The sequence below is a fragment of the Archocentrus centrarchus genome, chromosome 15 (assembly GCF_007364275.1).
Source record: "Archocentrus centrarchus isolate MPI-CPG fArcCen1 chromosome 15, fArcCen1, whole genome shotgun sequence".
NCBI lineage: Eukaryota > Metazoa > Chordata > Actinopteri > Cichliformes > Cichlidae > Archocentrus > Archocentrus centrarchus.
Genome location: NC_044360.1, coordinates 13,455,342 through 13,480,174, shown reverse-complemented (window position 1 = coordinate 13,480,174; position 24,833 = coordinate 13,455,342). Strand labels below are relative to the sequence as shown.

General features: G+C 40.1%; 1 protein-coding gene across 2 annotated transcripts in view; it reads left to right on the top strand.

Annotated features, from left to right (window-relative positions):
• adam12b (ADAM metallopeptidase domain 12b) overlaps window positions 1–24,833 on the top strand; it is a 100,149-nt gene that overhangs the window by 45,556 nt on the left and 29,760 nt on the right. For both annotated transcript variants that reach the window (XM_030747429.1, XM_030747428.1), the window contains exons 4-11: window positions 3,367–3,445; window positions 6,460–6,536; window positions 7,178–7,367; window positions 8,026–8,091; window positions 8,875–8,946; window positions 9,415–9,584; window positions 9,858–9,942; window positions 14,058–14,206. In XM_030747429.1, coding sequence (XP_030603289.1) covers window positions 3,367–3,445; window positions 6,460–6,536; window positions 7,178–7,367; window positions 8,026–8,091; window positions 8,875–8,946; window positions 9,415–9,584; window positions 9,858–9,942; window positions 14,058–14,206 — 888 coding nt within the window. The remainder of the gene's footprint in view (window positions 1–3,366; window positions 3,446–6,459; window positions 6,537–7,177; window positions 7,368–8,025; window positions 8,092–8,874; window positions 8,947–9,414; window positions 9,585–9,857; window positions 9,943–14,057; window positions 14,207–24,833) is intronic.

The following is a 24,833-nucleotide window of genomic DNA, read 5'->3' as shown; positions in this document are numbered from 1 at the left end:
GTCATATCTCTGGCAGCCTCGGTCGTTGTGTAGGATATAGTGTAGCAATCCACTTATGTCAACAGATGGAATGGCAACAGAAACGTACTGCATGTTCATCTGAGACATCATGGATCAGAGTTTGAAGGTTAGATCAGCTATTTCAGCAACACAATGAGTGCTCTTGCAAACATATGTGGGAGTCTTGATTTAGATTTACTGGAAGGCCCTTTCCAAATAGTGAATCATACTCCTAATTATATTTAAACATCACGTGCACGAGCAGCACTCTAGCCTCAAAAGGCAGCTGTGGAAAACTATTCATCTGGCTTTTTAGAGGCAATCAATAATTCATGCAGTTATTTCAGAAAACTTAAATTAAATCTAAGAAGTCTCTTGTAAGATGGGAGATTATTCTTTAAGACAAATATTATTTTCTGCCTCCCAGGGGTGCTGTTAAACAGACCATCATTTATCACAATTAACCTGGACGACCGTTAGTGAGCTGTTAATTAGATGCTAGACTGTGTCTAATGAATCGCAACACACAGTTACGACCACAGAATCTGTGGTTGTTGACTTAAACAATTACAAGAGTGAAAATTAAAAAGAAAGCGTTTTTCTATGAGGAAGAGTAACGTAGTGGTGTACATACAGACGTCTCACAGAGCATAAAACATCCTACAACTTATTCAGCAGTAACAGCTATAGAATGAATTATCAGTTCTCACAGGAGGCCATCATTTTCCTCATGTGGAATAAGCACATGTAAAAGATATATTTATTTTCCACATGATTCAAAAATGTCAACGCTTATCTTTTATAACATAATCAAGGAGAATTCAAGGCAGCACTTGGAGACGGAGGTGTGTTGCAGGCCCCAGTAAAAATGATTTAATTACATCGAAGTGCAGTTTCTTTCCTAGGCAGCTGTGTTTTGGGGGGTAAACATGACCAACACATTTTAACCGAAGTCAGACTCACAATCTACTCTCAATGAAAACATTTTTTAAATATAGCTGCGACCATCAATGACAGGGCCAAGCAGTAAGACGTGACAGTTGCTAGGAAACAAGTTGTGAGAACAGCAAGGAAGAGGTGTTAAGATCTGCCAGCAAGTTGGATGGTAAGACACACTTTTATTAATTATGGCGCCCCCTAAAGGTCAAAAGTCACCAAAATTCTCATGCTTCCTTCTGAAGGGGTCCTAGATCATAGATAAAAAGTTTTCTGAGATATGAGCTAAGTTCCTGTTTGGCAACTTTGCCACCAATTTTGATTGGCTCTGACGGGCAAGTGCTTTGGTGCTCTGATAACTTCTGTGAAGTTTGGCCTGAAGATGATCTGAGTCAGTTTTGGTAAACATTGGACAAACTTTGTAACCAGTGAAAAATTTTAAAGAATTTCCATGAAATCCAATATGACGGAAAATCCAGTATAGCGGGAAATTACGTCATAGGGTGTGTTGAACTAAGCTAGATCCAAGAATTTCGACGGTAGCTCAATTTTCAAAATCAGCCATACAGGTCACAAGTTATAGTCGCAAACGCAGGTCCAACTTTGCCCTAAGTGGTGGTGCTACAGTGCTCGAGATAGTGGCACATAACTTGGTGAAAATGAGAATGAGAATGTCCTGCCAAATTTCACAGTTTTTGACTGGACGGTTCTAGGGGCTGCCATAGACTCCCATTAGAAAGGAAAAAAGTCATTGATGATGATGATGATGATAATGGTGATGCAATAATAAGAAAAACCTTGAAGAATCCTAAAAGAATCACTGTGCTTGGCCCCCAAATATGCATATGCTCACAATAAAGAAAACTAAGGCCTGTTGTAGCAGTGCAACAACTCATTATTTCTCTGTACTGGAACAGATACACGATACAACATTGGAGCACTGCAGCAATGGAAACCAGAAGCATTTGATCCCCAGCATGGTCATTTTCAGCCATGTAAGATACACAGTCCCACACCAACTGCGCTGTAAGGTAACCAGTGAGGGCAGAGGAAATTCTCTGCAAGCACACAGTAAACATTCATGGCCTGATAAACTCTGTGTACTCTTGCCAATGAGTTGATTACAGGGAGATTCCATCATGTAAATCCCGCAGCTTTTCCACAGTATGTGTACCAGCGGCCACGTTGCCCTAAGCTGGCTTTCCCAACATGTCCCAGAAAAATACAGCACGAGAGCATTTGCTTGGAATTACCACTCACGTGACCCAAATCTCATCTTTATGGCAAATACAGCAGTTTGAGTGTGCCTTCCTATAACTGTGCTGTAGTAATGGTGCTGTGGCTGTTTCTCAGTGTCACTATTTAACACTCCTTTTGCACATTCATTATTGAGATACATATTTTGGGCTTTTCCGTGAAGCGCGCAGTACCCTCTGATGTGTCATCAGTTTTTTATGAGACGTACCGGGCTCTTCAAAGTGATTACTGGCCGCTTGGCTTATCAGATTTGGTTTAGAGCTTGCTAATGGCATGATAAGGCACATTAAAGCGATAATAAGTATTTAATGAAGTTAAATGTGGTCAGGCTCGGGGCACAGAGGATTGATCCTCCTATAAATGGGTGATGAAATAATTAACTGTAAATATCCAGATAAGATATTAAATGGTCCTGAAGAATGGAAAAAAAACACACTACTTAATGCCTCACCATTACCATCAGTCTCATCCAATTCTGGTTTTCCGTGCGTGCAAGTTGCATGAGATGGCACAGCATTATGGGACATGTGTGTGATCCAGTTTTTAATTCCATCTCCTCTCCTGCTTTTTTGCCGTATTACCACCTTTGTATATTGATGTTTTCTGATGTTAAACTTGTAGAAATAATTGTCACTTTTCTGGGTTTTTTCCCACCTCCATCTCTCTTTGTAATACATACACACAACTTGAGATGACCTGGCCTGATGTCAATGTGACTGTGCAGCTGTTAAAAAAAAAAAAGGGTGTTTCTACTGCTCCTTTGCCAAATGCACTGGGTGGGTCTCTCTGTGTCCATCTGTTCATGGCCTGCAGAAGAAAGCGCACACACACACACACACACACACACACTCACACACACTGACACAGTTGAAAAGATATGCACAGACACACACGTACACACATGCTGAGAAATTACATCAGCATTGGTTCAACTCATTCATGCTGAATCCAGGGGATTCAAGGACACTTGTGAATCACGTAATACATTTTGAGAAAATCAAGTCTCTCCTGGCCTCAGAATGCTGTTTCATCCACATCACCCAAATCCTTACAAGCAATCTACATATAAAGTCAACTAAGGATCAAGGCTGCTCAGTAATCTGCAAACAAAGCTTTCTTTTTTTTCTTATCAATGAGTAAATTTTTTATGTTCTTGTTTTGTTCTCTTCATAGGGGTCTTTTTGCCAGCCATTACACCGAGACACATTACCAGGAGGATGGAAGTGCAGTCACCGGTTCTCACAACGTCACGGTAGGGCGCCGTTTGAGTGCTTTTGACATTTATGGTCAAGTTGATGTTCAGTGGTGCTGCACAGCCACTTTGTAAAAACTGACCCTTTAAAAACACTCACATAGACAGATGAGTTTTCTTTTCTTCCAGAGGATCAGATTTACACATTTAAAATCAAATCTAGGATAGAAATGAGAGTTTTATTGATTTTTTTTTTCTCTTTTTTCATTTGTTTGGTTGTTTTTTAAATTGCTTCCATGTGACTGAGTGTATATTTGAAAGCGTCCCACTGTTGGTGAACAGGCTATATCCTGTGGCCTACTTGATGATAAGCTGTGCTTCATGCTGGTAGTTTTTCAGCCAACATTGCCATCGGGATTTTATTATGGAATCCCCTTTTAGCAGATGGTGTATTCTTGACTGCTTGTTTAATTTTGTGTGCATGCTAGTTGTGTAAGGCACAGTGCTTGCTACTCTTTGGAAAGTACTTGTCAAGGCTTTTCAGTATGGCACATGAATGGTCAAAATCAGTATGTCTGGCTCAGCAAAGAAAATCCAAGCACAACTGATTCTTTAGTCAGTGATATTTTTATTTCCCATGACTAGAGAGACATTTTTAGCACCACTATAGAGGACAACCTGTGATTTGTGACAATAAAAAGCTCAGTTAACAGTCTCATGCCCTTTTGCAGCTGATCAAAATCACGTTTAATTGGACAGTGAGGATACTTTTTGGCCACATTCACATTTAATATTTCATTGGTGGATGTTAGACCTTCAGTACCTGCTGTACATGTGTTAATCAGGAATCGGTATGTGAAGAATGTATTGTAATGAACCCACTATTCGTGTATTATTCATATACAAATGATGCAAAATCACAGACAATAATATTGCTGCTACTCTTCTAGCATGCAAGTCACCACTTGTAAAATATACCTGAGCTGACCTCTAAATCAGTATGTAAATTGACTCCTTATGTAGCTTAGCAGTGGGTCAGGATTTCATGCTGTTTAACAAAACATTCAGTCCTTGTCTGTCATTGGTTAAAATACTTGGACATCAATTTGGAGATCGTGTAGCTTCAGGAAGAGTTGGAACAATGCAGTGCAGGTAATACTGCTAATTAATAAAAAATCATCCTAATTAATAATAGTTAATTAGGATGATTTTTTAAAACTTAAAGTAAATAAACAAACTAGATAGGTAAAGAAGCTAACCATGATTTACAGTCATGTGAAAAATAAAGTTTTCTCAGGAATCTATGTAGTCCTGTGAAAAAGTAAGTATACCCCATTATTCAAAAGCTTCTAGAACCAGCAGTAATGCTTCTTTATAATGTCACTTTAGTTCATTGAGGTTTGCGGGCATTCTTTTATGCGTTGCACTCCTAAGTTCCTGCCACAGCATTTCAGGTTAGGTTTAGGTCTGGACTTTGGCTGGTTCAATGCAGCACCTTGATTCTTTTCTTTTTCAGACATTCTTTTGTAGATTTGCTGGTGTACTTGTACATTGTTGTCCTGCTGCATGACTGCAAACTGGCCAGTTTCATCTGAGCTTATCTGTCAGACAGATGGCCTCACATTGAACTCTAGAATATTTATAATCCTGGTATACACAGGAATTCATGGTCAACTCAGTGGCTGCAAGGTGCCCAGGTCATGTGGCTGCAAAACAAGCCCAAATCATCACCCCTCCACCACCATGCTTGACAGTTGGTACTGTATGAGGTGTGTTGATATGCTGTCTTTGGTTTTCACTAAACCTGGCACTATGCATTATGGCCAAGCATCTCCACTTGGGTCTCATCTGTCCAAAGGGCATTGCTCCATGCTGCCATTTTTTTTATTTTATATAATTTTTTTTATTTTTGTAACGTCTGAGATGTAGCTCTCTGAGCTTTGCACAGTCTGAACTTGGGGTGAATTTGCTGGGATGTCCACTCCTGGGAAAATTGTGGCATTCTGTTAACACACACCTGAATTCTCCAGACCAGCAAACTGCTAAAACTTCTGCTACTTATTGTCTTTATTCTGTGGAAACACTGAGAGAACTACACAGAATCCTGTGAAAACTTTCTTTTTCATGACTGTATTTGGTTTCTGTTCTGTATTTTTGAAATATTCTGTCACTCAACATTTAGCTGCTCTATAAAGCGCAGACACGTTGAGGTTAGAGACACAAAGGCAGCCACTAAGGCTTCCTGATGTTTTCCTCTGTGAAAGGTGAACTAATCTAGGTCAACCATAGCCTAAGCACAGAGCCTTTATAGCTGTTCTATTTTTATACTTAATCTAATGAATCTCAAATCCATTCCCACCTACTTCATTAGCTTGTATTGAACTTGTTAAACAGAAGTTGCTTCAGCTCAGTTTTTGCAGAAATCTCACCCCAATTTTTTTCCTACTGGAGTTCAGTACAGGGAATGAAAAATGGTCAGTGTAGTGGGGAATGACAGTTGATTTAAAAGGGCTGGAGTGCTACTAGACAGTAAATGGAGGTCTGTATTCCCTCCTAATGAGAGTCATTTCCTCTGCTCTCCGTGTGGTCAGACAACAGCATTTTCACTGTTTCTGAGGAGCCTTAAATGTCTCCTTTTCCTTCCGCTAGAGCAGTCTGATGGATTAATGAAAGACGAACAATTACCATATTACTGTCACCTTCCATGCGTGCCAGTTTTTTCTGCTTTCTCTTCAACTTTATAGGTTGCATTAATTTCAAATAGCCCCCCCCCCCCCTTTTTTTTTTTTTAGAAAAGGAAGTGTATACAGACTTCTTAAGAGCTAATTTAAATGAACATGAGTTGGGACAGCATCAGCATAGTTCTAGTGTCTCTTTTACTGTGTTGTTCTTTTAAAGTCAGGTAGAAGCTACAGTACAGCGAGAAGAATGTGACAAGCTGCTTTATTTATTTATTAATTTTTTTTCAGCATCACATTATCCACAGCCTGATGCTTTGTTTCCTTAAAGTGTTTTTCATCTCCAGAATGTAAAAGGTTTTTTTTTTTTTTTAAAATATGAACAATCTCTTTTAGAATCACTGCTACTACCATGGGGAAGTGCAGGCGCATCCCAACTCTGACGTTACCCTCAGTGCTTGTACAGGCCTTCGGTAAGAATCTCGGGCATCATTTTGTATTCAAGCAGCATCTCTGCACTGCCCTTTAAGTGCTATTTGCCACCCTGATGTTTATATTTATTTAAGTCACTCAGCACAGCTGCCCATCGCTCTTAAACCGCTTAAGCGTGCTGTCAGTAACTTGGTGTGACTCGCAGGAATTGGTGAAATGTCACGCCTCATTGTCTTTGCTCACGGAGGGATCCAGCAAATATCTGGACTCATTTGGGCAATAATTATGATCTTGCTGTTGCTATCAACCAACCGTAATTCAAAGCTGTATTTAAGCTGAACTATTAAACATGCACATTTTCATCTTTTCTACTTAATTAGAGATGTGATCCTTTCACTAAAAAAGATCCACCAGTTAAGCCACTATGCAGATCTGTATAGGTGCAATAGATTTATACATGAAGGCATGATTAGTTTTCACCCTGACTCTCTGTGGCTTGATTAATAAATATATTTTTTTTTATAGTTCCATTTGGCTTTAGTAAAAGTGGGCTGGCAGGAAATGGGCCACCTCGGTTGTCACATATTCCATTAGAGAGAGCCCATTTAATCAAGCTCCACATTTGAGAGACTGGTCATGCTTTGAGGTTTTGTTTTTTAGACTTGTGCTGTTGTCTCCGCAGAGGCTTCATCGCACTAGAAAACAAGACATTCATCATTGAGCCTGTGTCTGGCGATGACACTGGGGCTCACTTAATTTACAGAGTGGAGGAGCTCAGACTGACCCCTGGAGCCTGCGGCCACAGCTTCAACATGTCCTCAGTTGCCTCTGAAAACCACATTGAAAGCCCCTTCCAGTCTTTCCATACAAGGGTGAGATTATTATTGTTTTCTTTTCATCACAGTGACACTGGATAAACAGCTCAGAGCTCCATTATCGTTTTACTGTTTTTTTTTTTAACATTAAGAACGTCTGAAGGATAGGTCTATCACTATAACTGATTAAAGATAAATGGGCATTTGACCAAGATGAGTATATTGGCAAGCATTCTTGTTTGAATGACTTCCCTCAGGGTGTTGCCTTGGGTTTGACACTCATTTTATCAGTGTTGAGAGTACAGAGTCAAGGGCCCACGCAGAAGGTTTGGCCAATGATTTGCATTGAGCAGGTGCAGCATCCATCTGCCCCTATTTCCAAGCATTAAGAACTCCATCTGACTCAGGAAGTGAAACTTAACTATATACAGTACTTAATTACCCCTGAGTAATAGATTATCTCAGCTCTGGGTTCTTTGAAAGGAATTGGTTCTAATATAACAGCTGGAACAAGTGGGCAAAACTCCACTGAATATGGCCATGTTACCTGTTTTACATTGTTTTAGGTAGGTAGTATTGGCAAGAATGTAAATATCATTTTTCAGCTATTGCAATTTTTTTAAAGGTTTTATCTTAAACCCTTTAAGTAGAGGCAATGAGAGATGACAGAGATTTTAATAACCTTTTAACTTTTACATCTGTGTATTTATCACAGCATAAAAGGCATGCTCAGAAGACGACCAAATATGTTGAGCTGATCATTGTTGCAGACAACAGAGAGGTAATGCACCTTCTTGCTTCTCTTTATAAATGTAATTTTTGAGGAACAGAGACTAAAACACATTAAAATCACAGCAATCCTTCATGATACAAGGGCGAGATGTACGAAGTATGGAATAGATCCCACTGGAGCTGCAGAGTGGGATGAGTGTGCAACAAGCAGTGTGGTCTTGTGGCAGCAGCTCTTTTCTGACAGGAAGTTCTGTTTTCAATTCCCTAGCAGAGCAGACAGGAAACGGGGAAAAAACCATGTGGATAGTGAATAGTGTCCCACAAGGACTGAAGAGCTATTTGTGGGGCTTCCTCCTGACAACCCTCTGCTGATGCCACTGACCTGAATGGAAAGGAAATGAAAAGAAGGATAAGGGATCAAGTATGTTGTTAGGCTTAGATATGCAGTCCGGCATCAGTGCACTTGGATACACAGAAGGGTGAAAATAGAAGGTCTGACTTGAGCTGCAGTTTGGATCCAAAGCTTTCCAAGCTGTCGTCTCTGCCAGTATACCTGCTCCCTGCGGCCGTGGCATTCACCTCTCTAACACTAGGAGATTTTTCTAGATCCAGATGGTCACAGCTTGACAACCTGCCTAACACAGAGAAAAATGTAGTGCCAGTGAATGTTTCAAGCAACTCATCCATATCAATTACTGCTTTTGTGTGTTCTTTCTTTTGTTTTTTTCTTTTTCTTTTTATGTTCTGAAAATTAAGGTCTTGTTTGTGTCTTCACCAAAACACTACCTGTTGTGTAATTTCTTCCACTCATTATATGCAATTTTGTTTTCAGTTTCAGAAACAAGGAAAGGACTTGGAGAAGGTGAAGCAGAGACTGGTAGAGATAGCCAATTATGTGGACAAGGTAAAATATCCTCTCCACTTTGCACAGGAGGGATAAATCACCTTTTTAAAATAGAAATATTGTTGGCAGCAAAGATTAATGGGATGTCTGTGTGATATATTAATTTCCTACTAAAGCAGCTGACTTTATTCTGCCTAACACCATTGCCAGAGCTGTTTCCCCCTAGCTAGCAGGCCACGTAGGCAGATGGATTTACTTTAGGGAAGCGTGGCTATAGAAATGGCAAAGACATGATCTTATATTGTGAAAAAATATTAAAAGGTATTCTGTGTGATTAATTAGGGTTGCTATAATGAAAAGAATCGTAAATCAGTGAATCGAGTGAGCAAAAGGTAAAAGGCTATGGGACAGCTGCACTTCACTTACATGCGTCAGTCTTTTGAAAATTTGTGAAATCTCAGTGTTGCAAATCTCCAGTACTTTCCATTCACACCGACTCTTTCTGCTTATTAAAATGCTTCTCTACAGTTCTACAGGGCCCTGAACATCCGGGTGGCCCTTGTGGGTCTGGAGGTGTGGAGTGACTCTGATAAATGTCCCATCACCCAAGATCCCTTCACCACCCTGCACGAGTTCTTAGACTGGAGGAAAGTCAAACTGCTTCCCCAGAAACCTCATGACAACGCTCAGCTTATAAGGTGAATCTATTATCTTAATGATAAAATCTAATCAACAGCGTGTTTGCATTTGCAACTCCAGTGCCTTCTAAGATCGGTCCACAAGTTTTAACAATCCTGCTAACAGACAAACTGAAACCATTACGTACTCTCCTAATATTTGAGAAACTACTTGGTAATACAGTAATAGTAGGACTTTACAAAAAAAGCTGCAGTTATACCACTACTATGATCATGTAAAGCCCAACAATTTTTGCCTCTAACATTTTGGTCTCCTGCTTATCTCCTTGGCAGCGGGGTTTACTTCCAGGGCACCACCATTGGCATGGCACCTATTATGAGTATGTGCACTGCTGAGCAGTCTGGCGGCATTGTCATGGTGAGTGTAAAATCTTCTTACTACTCACACTATGTCTCCACCCTCCTTTTCCTCTGTGTAGCCTGATTGTATCAGTGTTGACATTGTTCAGATTCAGCAGGCTAACACAATCCAGACACAATTTACACAGAAAAGGTGTTCATTGTTTGCTGAAAGGGCACTTACAGACAGGTCTGCCAGGAAGTCTTGCTTTAAAACATAATGACATTTGTGCTGGCGCTCCCTTACATTAACATTACCACAAACACTCACTTGCACATAACAGTATGTAAAACGTGAACTCTCAGAAGGATTGGTCTGCAGGCACGCACGCCGCTGCTATTTGAAGTCGTGCAATCAGTCTTTCGTGCAGCAACTCTAATACCTCTTTCAGACTCACACGGTGATGCGTGTTAAATCCGCATCAAGGCGCTTTCTGTCTAGGTCAGCATGCGTCAAGCAACCATCCTTCACAAAAGTCTTCTAAAGCTGGATAGATACTGAGGGCTTTGGAAACCTGGTGTTGCTATCATGAATGGAAATAAATTCAGTGATACCAATACCTAAATGTCAGTTAACCAACTGGAATTAAAAAAAAAGTGCAGAACAGAGATGGATCGGATGAAAGGGAGGACATGTGGAGAGTTATCAATGAGGGAACGTGCATAAAGGTGGAGAGAAGGTTAAAGTGATACTGCTCTTTTATGTGGTAATTGCTAGATGTTTTCAGTGTGATTCTCTGGTTTATCTGTGTGTGGAACTACACTGCAGACTTTTAACAGTGACAAGCAAAGTCACTCTTGAATGAGTCCAGTGAAGGCTGAAAGTTCAATTCAATTCAATGCAGTTTTATTTATTTAGTGCCAAATCACAATAGCAGTCACCTTAAGGGACTTTATACTGTAAGGTAAAGACCCTGCTGCATCAGAGAGAAAATGCCAGCAATCAGATGATCCCCTATGAGCAACCATTAGGCCATGGTGGGAAGGAAAAACCCCCCTTTAACAGCAAGAAACCATCCATCAGAAGCAGGCTCGGGGAGGGGCAGCCATCTGCTGTGATGGGTTGGTGGTGAGGGGAAAGAGAAGAGAAAAAAGAGACCATAGAGAAACAGGACAAAAGACAAACTATGGGAGAGAGAGATGGCAAATTTAATGACATGCAGCACCTGGGGAATAAAAAGAGGTGAGTGGAGAGGAAATGCTCAGTCTATCATGGGAGGTCCTCTAACAGCCTACGTCTATAGCAGCATAATTAAGGGGGATTAGGGGTCACCTGATCCAGCCCTAACCATAAGCTTTATCAAAAAGGAAAGTTTTAAGTCTAATCTAAAAATTAGAGAGGGTGTCTGTCTCCTGAATCCAAACTGGGAGCTGGTTCCACAGGAAAGCGGCCTGATAGCTGAAGGCTCTGCCTCCCATTCAATTTTTAAAAACTCTAGGAACCACAAGTAAGCTTGCAGTCTGAGAGAGAAGTGCTCTATTAGGACAATATGGTTCTATGAGGTATTTAAGATTATTGATTGATTATTCAAGACCTTGTATGTGAGGAGAAGGATTATAAATTCATTTTTAATCTAACAGGGAGCCAATGAAGAGAAGCCTGTTAGCAGAATTGGTGGGGCACAGGATTAAATCAAAGGACTCGGCTTCCCAACAGAACTACATTTACATTTTTATGTGATAAATTGATCTGTCTGTGAGTGAATGTCAGTTCTTACACAGCACACATTTGAATAAAAAAAAAATCATTTTTACCCACAACTGTGTCGCACCCCTGGTGCCCTGAATTTCTGCACAAAGTAAATTAGCTGCCTGTTACGCTCCTCTGCCTTTTACAGCACTTGATATCCATGCCAAATCACAAAGTGGTTATCATCCCAGTGCCATTATGCCTCATCCCAGATGTGTGTCCCCCATTAATAGAGATGTTTTCTTCTGGCCTTGGCCGTACTGAGGGTTCTCCAGATGTTTGGTTTCCCCTTCACTTACATCCAGCAGATGGTCTGGACCAAGATTAAAGGGCCACAAGTAGCTAGAGGGCAGTAAGAGATGAACTGTTTCTCAAACCATACACTACAAGGTATTAATCTTCCTCAATGCTACGTCACTTTTTTTTTTTAAATCAAAATGATAAATAGATTTTTTTTTGTAGGTATTTTTGTAAATGATTTTCATGTTGTACAGTATTCTTGTCTGAGAGTTATTTTCACACCCATCATAGCATTTCTTGGTTGCAACCATCTCCACAAATTCTCACCATCACAACAGTATCTCATAGCAGCTTCAAAGTAATGACTGTGGTTGTTGACACTGATATTACACTTTTTGTGAGGGAGCACTCAGCTATGAATTACACACACACACACACACACACACACACACACACACACACACACACACACACACACACACACACACACACACACACACACACACACACACACACACACACAGTGCACCAACCCACTAGTAAACATGACAGAAGCAAAGCAAAGTTTTTCCATCCTTCCTGTAAAAAAGGAGGGTGCAGCTCCCCATGATGCTGATCTTTAATCACAGCAGGAAATGGTTCAGCTTGTCCTTAATATTGACTTATGACCTTGTCTTCAAAGGAATCATGACATTTTCTCATATAAGCTACATGGCAGAGAATCATGGTAAAGTGCACAACAGTAAATGGGCAGCCTTATTTTTTTTTTCAGGGTTTGCTTAATTACAAAATGTGAATCTTGCACATTATGAAACATTTAAACAGGCATTTGGATGATATTGCAGTATTCATCAACTGTATTGCACCATATCACCAGGTTCTCTGGGCTGCAGTCGCAGACATTTCTGTATTTTCTTTTAGTTTAAACATTTATCCCAACATTTATTTCCCGTTTCAAGCATTCCCCATGGCAAAAGTTGGATTAACCAATTTGCTTGCTCGATGCTCTGGTCTGCACAACATATTGAGATGTTGGAGGTTTGTGCGTAGGCTCATCTGCAGCCAGCAGTCACCTACATTACTCTTCCCTGTGTAAACCGGCACAGAGGTTAATGTATTGCTTGGCATTAGTGGCACTCATACATAGGCATGCAATGAGGAATCTGTATTCAGAGTCACAGCTGGAAGAAAATGCATGATACAGTGGGTGATTTTTCTCTTATTTTTTTTCTTTTTTTTTACCTTTGGGCAGAGTCGGGCAAACTATTTTCCCTTTGTTTCCATTCTTTATGCAAAGTTAAGCTCATGAGCTAATGGTGCTTATTTCATGTGTACTATACATTCATGAGATTGATATCAATGTTTTTTTTTTTTATGTAACGCTCACCACCAGAAAGCAAATCAGGGTATTGCGAGTTTTATTTTTCAGGTATCATTGTGAGAAATGTGTGCATCATTCTGTGTATGAAAATGTGTCTGTTTTGCACGGAATGAAAAGCTGTTGTCGAAAACTTTCAGTGATTTTCTTTTTTTTTAATCTTAATTATAGTTTGCTGAGAATGATGCATTTTATCTAACAGCAGAATTTTGGCAAAATAATAACACCGTTTGATTGCAGTCATTTGTCATTGTTTACTACCATTCCCATTCACCTTGGCAGACATGCTTTATACACTACACTGACTTAATATCTCAGTTACCCTCCAAATGCCCCCCATTTCTGTCTGGCTCTTCCCACCCCGTCTGTCTATAAAACTAGCAGAAAGTGAAACTTCCCCCTCTCTCTCTCATGTCATTCTCCATCTCCGTCTCCCTTGTCTTGCTTATCAATGCAGTACCAAGTCATACAGAGATAGGTTTATAGGGGCTTCCTTCAGAAGCTGTCTCCACTGGCAGCAGGTATGATTGGGTCTGCAGGGGTAGTGGAGTGGCAGATGAATTCAGGCCTCCATGAGGAGAATGAGTAATAGGAGAAGGACAAAGGGAGCAAGTTGGACAGTTACTGTTTTGTGAATCTGCAGCTTAAAAACTGTCTTCTTTGAAAGCTCTCCTCCTCCTTTGCTTTTTTGTCAGTGATAATGCACCTCAGTTTGCTTTTTTCTTTTTTTTTTTCACTTGAAGCTGGCTTAAATAACTTCACACATAGTCAAACACATAAAATTGGACACAATTACCGAGTTGGATGCCCTTTATTTCCATTATAGGATCACTCTGATAACCCACTGGGTGCCGCCGTGACTTTAGCACACGAGCTGGGTCACAATTTTGGCATGAACCACGACACCCCAGAGCGCGGCTGCGGCTGCAGGATGACCGTTGATCGTGGAGGCTGCATCATGACCCCCTCCACAGGGTAAGATTTTTAAAAAGGTTTTCTGATTAAATGTATTGTGTAAAAATTTCCTCACTTGCATTACAATGTACATATGCATTTAGATTGTAGTTTTAAGCTGATTTGTCCTCTAAAAATCAAATGTTTGATAGATTTTTCCTCTGGCCCGAATTTATCCATCTAGACTGTTTTGGTTTGATTTGCTCAGCTGTGAAGTTATTCACTGTAGAAATGTCTGCCTTCTCTTGAATATAATAGTAAGAGATAGTACTTGCCTTGTGTTCCTACATACAAGTGCCAGTAAAAATACTTTTAAACATCTCAAAAGCAATGCCTTTTTTTTTTTAAATCTTGGTGTAGTTACTCAAAAGAAAAAAAAAAACCTTGTTGTGAGCAGTTTCTATGTTCTTTCTATTGTCTACATACAGCAACCTAAAGAAGTTTACAACATAGCTCAGCTGAGGGGGCAAGGGTTGGGGGTTACTGTTTGCATCCTGTCACGCTTTAACTAGCATGAGCCTTTCAACATGAGGATATGGGCTCTTTCTTCTGTACACTGTGATATTTGGTGTATTGTTCAATAAATGAGAAAGCCGTGCTGACATGAAACTACTCACAGCAAAGTTTGTATATATATATATTTTTTTGTTACTGAGTCTTGATCTCTGGAAATAGGCATTGCTGTTGAGTTGGGGGGGGTATCTATTTTTGGCACCACTACTTTGAATCCCATTTAGTTCAATAATATCAAGAGAAGGCAGACATTTCCACTGCAGATATTCTCAAAGCTGGGCAACTGACACCAAAATATTCTAAATGGATAAATATTGTTAAAGGCCAAAAAAAAAAAATGGAGTCGAACTGTCCTTTCAGTTTAAGTGTTTAGTTTATTGTCTTTTCTGACAAAACTGGATAATAGTTTTGGCAAAAGTGGCTTCAGGTTGAAAAAACCCAAGTTTAGATAAGAGTTTGAAATTGGGACTTATGTTGTTTCTCTCTGTTGTGGGCATGCTGGGATACAGGATTAAAATGTTTATCAGCTTAACTTTTCTGAATCCATTTGTGGCTTCTTTTGGACCTGAACCAATCAGAAAGTATTCACTCCACAACTTGCCTGGGTTGGATCATTTTCATCTGTACATGATGCTCCATTGTTTATAAGTTGATGAATGAGAGAGGGCATAAACCACATCCAGAGAAACACACAACACACACACACACACACACACACACACACACACACACACACACACACACACACACACACACACACACACACACACTTTGGCCTGAGACTAGAACAGTTGCTCTAGCATTCTGCTCATGTTGTCTGGGTTGCTGAGATAACAGAGCTGCTGCAAGAGATGGACTCTGTGACTGTTAGTAAACAGCAAGCAGATAAGGCAAACCCAGAGCTCAATACCAGATTTCAGCCTTGGTCTGGTGCCAGTCTGGTTTGTCTGATGGTGAGTCCCGCAAGCCACAGATGAATCAGCATGAATTCCATAACACTGTGAAGAAGACAAAAAGCTTGAAAAGCATTGTAACTGTTATTTTTCAAATATTTTTTATGGACTTTCCAAACTACAAAAAAATATATGCTCAAATAAACTGGCATGCTGACATTAACCCAGGACTACATCTGTTGCACGCATTATCTCGGGGGGAGTTAAATCATACACACATGGGGATGTGGATTTGTCTGTGGAGAATATTGCAGGAAAGGTTGCCAAGTCTTATAAAACATGTGCTGCTGAAGCTTTAAATTAGATTCAGATAAACTTTGAAATTCCTTTTGCACAGAACAGGACGATTCCCCCCCCCAGTACCAAAAAGGCATTAGGAAGGGATGTTTTAATGTCAGTATAATCACAGTTAACAATTACAGCAAAAAGCAGGATAAATACAAGATAAGTAAAGAAGAAAAGGAATACAAACTGTAGACTAGGTGGATAAATGGATGATAACACAAAACAAAGATAAATGGATGATAACACAAAACAGAGAAATTAAGTAACTACAGTTGTTTGCAGTGTCATTAGCAGCAACAGGTGAAACTGAGGCTCTAAGTTTAAAGCAACAAGCACATTAGGATGAATGAATAGTCTTTTTTCTTTATATAATTTTACTTGCGCTAGGTGTGCCATTAAGCACTGACAGCAAAAGTGGCTGAAACATATTTTGAATTATTTGTGTAACTCAGCAGAGCCACAGAAGATAAAACTACAGAGAGTTTATGTGCACATCCTCCAAAAAAAAAATCCATGAAATTTGATAATAGACACACAAATGATATAACTGTGTGCCAGAATTGTTCCCCAGAAAACTTGAATGACCTCTTACCATATAAATTGAAAGGAGGAGAGAGGCTGTCAAAAGCTGTGCGTCTGTGGAACCTCTGCTGGCGTCCTGCTGTTTTAACAACAACTACTGGAGCAAAACATTTTAATGCGCCGATGCATTTTTGTACTGGAGTCATGTCAGAACTCAGCATAACCACTTTGATTTAGCCAGCGCTATCTAGTGATGTCATGTAGAGAGTTTCAAAAAATGACCATATCACATTTTCTAAACAAGAAGAGGTTAATTAAGCGCAGTCCCTTGATCAGCACTCTGTTACTTAATTGTGAGATTGTGAGACACATTAATAGTTGAGAGTGATGATCAGTGACCTTTTATTCCATAACCCACTCCTCTGTTTACCAACGAAGTGGAATAAATCCATACACTTTCCTCTGCTGACATTTTACATGGCGATTTTTTGTTGGTATACTGACACAAAGTATCGATATTTACCTTTTTAAATATCAATATAACAGTAGTGCCCTATAAAGCGCCATGTCCATGTACACTGGTCAAAAAAAGTAAGGGAGCACTCAATCACTGTATAGCACAAAGCCAGTTAAACTTCAGAGATTTTAATCTCTCCATTGTGAATTTATTTCAGCTGCTGTGGTGTAGATGATAATGACAACAGATGCACTGGAGAAGCAACAACAAGACAAGCCCCAGAAAGGGGATGGTTTTGCAGGTGATGGCCACAGACCATTGCTCTCTCTTTATCCCTCCTGAGGGATTTTTCTCTAGCTTTGTTTTTTGCTAGTGTCCTTGTCACTAGTCGTAGCATGAGATGGTGCCTGTAGCATTCAGGTTGCACAGGTAGTCCAGCTCCTGCAGGATAGCACACCCATACATGCTGTGACAAGAAGGTTTGCTGTGTCTCCCAGCACAGTCTCAAGAGCGTGGAGGAGATACCTGGAGACAGACCCTCACATGAGGAGCACTTTGGACAGGGCCACTGAAGGATATCAGTCCAGCAGCAGGACCAATATCTACTCTTTTTTTGTGATGAGGAACATGAGGAGTGCTGGAGCTTGTCTTATAGATTCTTCTCCAGTGCACCTGTTGTCACTTTCATTTGCAAGATAAATGGGTTCACAGTGGTTTATGCTTCCTAACTGGATAGATTGATATCCCTGAAGTTTGAATGGCTTTCTGTTGGAGGTTTTAAAAAAAAACTTCACCTAATTAACCTGAACGTGAATTCATTCCCTAATCAAAGTAGAACATATAGTAGCTGAAGAGCCAGAATTTTTCTGTGTTGAGATTGTTGAATTGTCACCATCTCCAAATAAATAAGAATGTTGCTCTCTGCCTGCTGGTAGAAGCTGCAGCTAGAAATGCTTAGGATCATCAATATTGTGTTTATTATTATTTCTACTGCTTCCAAAATCAAACTGTGTAAGTGCTTCAGACTCATAAAACTGTTTCTACATAGACTCCCATTATTATAAGGGTGAGAGATTGTGTTTCTCTCTTATATAATATCTGTTTTGTCTCTGCTCGTAGTCTGAAGTTTGTCACGAGAAGCATTTTTGGCATAGCCTGCTTCAAATATGAAAACTATGAACTTTCCCAAGTTCAAGCTTGACTTAGCCGGCTATCTTCTAAATTGAATTTCCTGAACTATCAGCCCAAATTCACGGTTTCCTGTTGACAAAACCAATAATTTCACAAACCAATCTAGATCTCATTTCCCCCATCACAGATCTGGTTTCGTTTTTTTTAATATTAGCAGCCTCCTTTGACCCTCAGTTCATATGCCCCCAGAATGTTAAGCACATCATTGTAAAGCAGTGTAGGCTGTTTGACTATGTGTTTGGGATAGTCTCATGTTAGACTTGCTAATGGAGGAGAAGACAGGCTGCATCTAAATGACGTGATTATCAGTGACGCTGCCAGCTGCAATCAGGGCCAGGGCACAGAGAGAGAGCTCCGCAGAGAGGTGCTTTATGCCTGGATAGACAGGCGGAGCAGGAGAGCTGCGGTTTCATTTGTCTTTTATCTCCCTCAGTGGCAAAGCAAGACGGGAAACACAAAAAGAGATAGAGGTGAGAGCAGAAGACAAACATTAAAAAGATGACAATGAAGGAATTATTTTGGGTACACATGAAAACCAATGACAGGCTTGTGAGGTGTATAGACTGGCCATGAGAGATTTGTGTCTTAGCAAGTGAAACTGTGAGGGACCGAGGAGAGGCGAGTTTTACATGGACGTTTTGAAGCAGAGATGTCTTCTTTAGAAATTGAGCCAAGAGTTGCATCACACGAACGTGGACAGAAAGCTCAGAAGTACTTTCCTGTGTCTATACATGTAACTGGGTAGACTGATGAAGCGCAGCAGGGGACTATGGCTGGATTCTGAAGCCAAGAGGTGACTACTTTGTTGAGACAAAATGAAGGAGCTTGTGACTTTTGTCACTTCCTTGTCAAAAGACAGAAGAGTCCAAAGTTGACGTGAAGGGGGACTGTGCAAAATCTTAAAATCTGAAGACATTCTGCTGTGGAGAAGAGAGGGAAACCTGGTAAGAGTGCTAGTTGGTAAATGTAGTAAATGTAGCTTGTGCTTTGTTTGTTTTAATCACAGTAGGCTCCATCTGGTGTAGCAGCCTAACATTTCCCAAAAGGTCAAACATGTCTCTCCTGCTTAGCTTGGGCTAAATGCATGTCAGTCTGCAGTGCTGTTTAGAGAGCAGCAGAGACAGTCCAGTGTCAGTCAGAGGCCCCATAAACAGCAGAGCCCTTCATAGCCTTCATTTAACCAGTGCCTCTACTGTCTACAGACCTGTTTCACTCCTCACCCTGACTGACATTTCCTCATCTTTTCAACCCTCGGACATGATCAGACAGTAATCACCTGCTCTCCACATATGGCAGTAGATCCAAGAAAAGCTCCTTCATGTGCTAAAGGCATTCTCCCTGTAAGTCACTACATGTTCAACCCATTTTGTAATTCAGAATGAAAATAGCTGACACTTTTGCTCCCTTTCTTCCTTTTTTTAGTTGGCAGTGTTTCCCAGCGTTATCCATTTGTGTTAAAGGTTTCCAGCAGCCAGTACAGGCTTTACTGGAAGTCACGCAAGTATTCACACCCTATTAGAAGTGATCCCAATTAAAATCTTCTTAGACTAATCAGCCTGTGTGCCACTTTGGAATCTTTTAATTATGGCAGGGGAGCCTTAAAAATGCTTTATAGGCAATCAGTAAACTCAGTTTTTCAGGAATTCTCATGTAAAGCAGCAATCATATCATTTTGCCGCCGTGTTTAAATCAGCCAACTTGATTGCTCAAGTCCGACAGAGATCTAATCGGTATGCACTGTGCAGCAGTCGCCAGGAATCCTTTGGCCTGGTTCATTTCGAAACACCAATTTTGTGCTATTAAGTTGAATTATTGGGAAAGTAGGCATTAGTAATTTTGGAGCTTGACCCTTACTAGATTCAGAAATCTGTGTCAATTTTTCATGTCAATTGGCTGCTTCAATTTTGTACTTTTATTGTGTTTGACACTGTGCATGATCAGTCTCATGAAATCTGTGTCACACTGTGCTACCAGTTTATGGCATGTCAGATTTTGCAGTGGTGAATGGCATGGTGAACTGTGCTACAAATAATTAGAAAATAGTGAGATTTTTCTTGAAGACATAGCGTGCCACATCCCTGCAAATTGGTCTTTGCTGAACCTTTTCATTTTTCCTCCATCAGTTTTGATTATGCTTGGTTTATATAAAACATGATGCTTATGATCTGTTATGCTGACCAGTGTAGTCTGTCATTAGTCAGTTGCAGTGACTGGTCATTTTACGCTGTGTTCTGATTGGATGGTTTGTAGACGTGGAGTGTAGCAGCATTCACGCTGGGATTATTCAGCTCTAAATTTCTGGCTGTGTCTGCCTTTTGCTGCAGGCTGTCTTTAGTCAACAAATCAGCCATCCTTAGACGTATCTTCCAGTGCAATCAGGAGTCACTGTTTTGGATTTCCAGCCATAGATTTTGCCACATTTCTCTCATGATTGAAAACCTGCACTTCAAACCAGCTCAGACCACACAGCAAAGGGAGCGAGTTTGATCCCAAAGCTTTTTAGAAATGCAATACTAAATCACTGTGGCATATCTTTACGTCAGTCCAGTGTTTCACTTGATAAGTGGGTCTGTCACTCATGTTATGCATAAGGCAGATCACTGGCTCATGTACATCATTAGGTTCTCTAAGTACTGAGTGACTGAACACTGACGAGTGGGGGAAGGAAGGGTAAAAAAGTTCTGCACTAGATTCATGGTTTATTCATGTATAGCCTGCTCACACAGTTTGTGTCTGTAGATAAACTGTTACAGCCAGGAGTAGCTGGAAAATCTAATTAAAATGTGCTACTTTTTTAGCTTTTAATCTTTTGATGCTTTGTTTACATCTACAGTTTACTTACCAGCACTGAAGGTGTGTTCCAGCAGGAGTTAAAAGGCAAATCACCAGGGGCCGCTGGCATAAACTGTTTTTCACTTAGCCTGGTCTTGATTACTAAGATGCTCTTTGCTGGGTCCAGTCTTCTGAATGAACTTTTACAACAGCAGAATAGCACGTGCGACCAAGGCGGTCGTCTGGCAGAGTGTACTGTCTTGCTAATTTGTCGTATCTGATTTGCAGTAACCGTGGAGGATCAAAACAAAAGAAAAGGCAATTTCACCAACATTGTAGGACAATTGAAAAACCCGTACAGTCAGCACAAAAAGACTGGCTGCCATTCAGTCGAACTTGATAACAATCAAGAAAAAGCAGTGGACTAGGAAATAAATTATTGTTCTGACCTGGGCTCAGAAAATGTTGGGAAAAGTGGAAAGTGATCCTGAATAAATAAGGATAAGAGAGACATTTCTTTACTAAAAACAAAAAGAAAAACCATATACATATATACTAATGTATACACATATATGAATATATATTTACTTCTGCCATAGAGTTAATGTTTTTGGTAGCATTTGTGTGCATTTGTGCATGTCATTCTGTCTGTAAACATGATAGCGCGGAAAGTTTTAAATTAATTCTGATAAAACTTTGTAAGGGTGTAGTCATGTTAACAATCTGTTAAAATCTGGCTTACAAGGTCTTTAAGGACAACTTAATGATTTATTGGTTGAAAATTGACTGAGAATGATCTGCCTAGTTAGATAGAACTATACTGTAGTATAATAATATAATTCAAGTTATTTACAAATCAGTACCTATTCCTACATGTTTTTGTAATCAAACCTTTATCTGATTTTTACTTCACTACAAACTTCTTAAAGTACATTTATAAAGAACAAATAAAACAAAATCAATACATACAAAATACAGTACTATTCTCAAAAAGTAAATACTGCCCAGAGAATGAGCTGGCTTGGCAGAGGTTTGCGCTCTCTGAGTGCTTCTTGTTGTTCATATAGAGAGGTTAACAGGTGATGGGTTGTGATTCGGCACAAACTGTAAATGTGATGACAGCAGTCAGTAAGTTCTCATTCAATATCAAAACCTCTCAATCAGCTCCTCATCCTTGTATATGTCAGTGGATTGCTTTCTGTCCTTCTCGTCCAAAAGTTTGCTTGTTGTAACGTCGACTCATGACATGTTGCTTTGCTATACGTTTGTTACATTGTAACAAGTTGCAAAGAAATTATCCAGAGTTTAACCCAATGCTTGGTTGTGACTAGGCATGTGATGTATGTCCAGTAAGTCATGCTGTGGTGTCCAACTGTTTTTTACAGTGTTGTTTTTTTGGCAGTTTATTGTAAATTTGATCTATGCCTCCTCTAGTTTATGGAGGAAATATCAACATGCATATAGATATGAGTTTGTATGTGTGTGCTCTTCTTTGTTTTGTTTTGTTTTTGGAACTAACCTCTTTAAAAGTACATGTCAGACCTAATGAAGCCAGTGTTAAATTAACTCATTTTAGTTTATTGCACCCAATAAAGGGCACAAGAAATGCAAAGTTTGTTTTGAGAGTTTTGGAGAAGTTTATAAAGGAGTTGCACTGTGTGATTTAGAGCATGTGATCTGGTGCTAAGAGAGGAACTGTGGTTCCTCCTGTGTGAGGAAGTCATGAGTGGCAGAGAAGTATGTGACGGTGGTGCGGGACATGTATGAGGACACCAAGACTGGTGAGGTGTGCGTTAGGAATGACAGATGGGTCCAAGGTGGGGGTGGGATTACATCGGGGATCTGCTCTGAGCCCCTTCTTGACTGCGATGTTGATGGACAGGGTGACAGATGAGGTCAGGCAGGAGTCTCTGTGGACTATGATGTTCACAAATGACATTGTGATCTGTAGTGAGAGTAGGGAGCAGGTGGAAAAGAGCCTGAATAGTTGGAAGTATGCTCTGTAGAGAAAAGGAATGAAAGTCAGTAGAAGCAAGAGAGAATACATGTGTGTGAATGAGAGGGAGGCAGGTTTAACAGTGAGGATGCAAGAAATAGAGGTAGTGAAGGTAGATGAGTTCAGATATCTGGGGTCAACCATCAACAGGAACAGACAGTGCACAAGAGAGGTGAAGAGGAGAGTACGGGGAGGGTGGAGTGCATGGAGATGATGTTAGTTTCCTAATCCGAGATTGCACCAAAGTACCTCACGTGCATCTTAAAATAATCTCTTGTAGCAGATGAATTTGAATCTCATCTTCTGGAACAGATTTAAATTCAAATGTCCAGGCTGTGAACAGATCACATGCTCCTGTTAGTGTCTTTGGACTGCTGCTAGACTGACACCAGAGCTTGTAAAAACAGGTTTCTGTTCCTAAATAACCTCATAATCTACCAGTAGAGTGTAAAAACCACAGGTAGGAGAGCATGATGAGGTCTCACAAAAAAAGTGATGTGGATCTAAAAAGCTACTCCTGACATGCCTTTATCCATAGATTAGGTCAGAACAAATAGCAGTTAAGCCCAGACACCATCTAAAGACTGCTGCATTGCCACTGCAATGCCAGAGTTGCAGCTAAATTATCAGGGGGATATATTTCTAACCCTTCTACCTGCTCTGAAATCTACAGCTATGGGTTGAAAAGTAATCAAATCCCACCTCTCTTAAAACAAAAGAAGTATGGGACAGGAAATTATATGTGTTTTTGTTAGATTGGCCACAACCAATAAAAATGCAAAGCAGAAATACTGGATGTTTTCATCCCTCTCACTGATAATAATGCTGCTGCTAATCAGTGAGATAGCACCACATACGTTAAGTATGTGTCAGCACAAAAAGCAAAGATTTATAAGGCTGCACAACGCTGATGAGATTAAGATCTTTAACAGTGTGTGGTATTCGCATTGCAAATAGCATATTTGCCTTTCGAACAGCAACGACAGCCAGAAAGCGTCTGACTAATTAGATTTTGTATAACTCTTATGAGCAGCAAAATTAGTTCCACCCCAGCAAACTACACCTGGAGAGGGTGCAGGGCTTTAAACCAATATTATCCAGGGAAACCTACACTCTCTGCTTGGCTAATTTCCTGGACAGCAGAGCAGCCTTGTGGTCTCTGCTGTAATAATACATACGTTTGATGTGGATCTGTTGCAAACTAAGATGTGCTCATTGGAGCCATTCGCAGAGTAGGTTTATAGAAAACTGTTGGCATGCTTTGTTTTTTAGCTTAATCAGTTTGATTTCTTATTATTGAAGTTTTTTGTTACTATACTCCTTACATGCAGCTGTGGATGCAACAAGGATTCGTGAAAACGTAGATTGAAAAATAGAAATGCAGCAAAAATGTACTAATTTCTAATATTATGACAAGCTGGACTCCTAAATGAAGAAACTTTTTTTTTTTTTGCGAGTGCAGCAGAGATTTTAGCCTTAAACTCTTCACTAAGGATATTTTTTTCCTCAACTGATCTTAGATTTTTGCTTATGTAGTTATTTATGCTCAACACTGGAGAGAAATAACCTATATTTGAAGCCACATTTTTTTTTTTTTTTACATACAGTCCATCACTGCACTGCACTGCACTGCATCACATACCCAGTGAACAGTAATTTAATGTTTTCTTTTCCTGTTCACATAAATTAATTTCCGTTCTCTGGCTGAAAGTCACAGACATTCAGCCAGAGGCACAAAAACACTTGAAAGGCATCACCACAGATTCTGTCTTTGATTGTGCGGTCGTGCTCATCTGCGTCTGGACAGGATGCTCCTTTGTTGTTTCTGTTCATTGTCATAAAGAGTCACATCAGGCCGTGGGTGACAGAGATATTCTCACAGCATCCTTGGGCACCCTGTCGGGCTGACACCGCATCTGTTGCCAGGATGGAGTGGGCAGCTGTTACCTGGAGGAATGT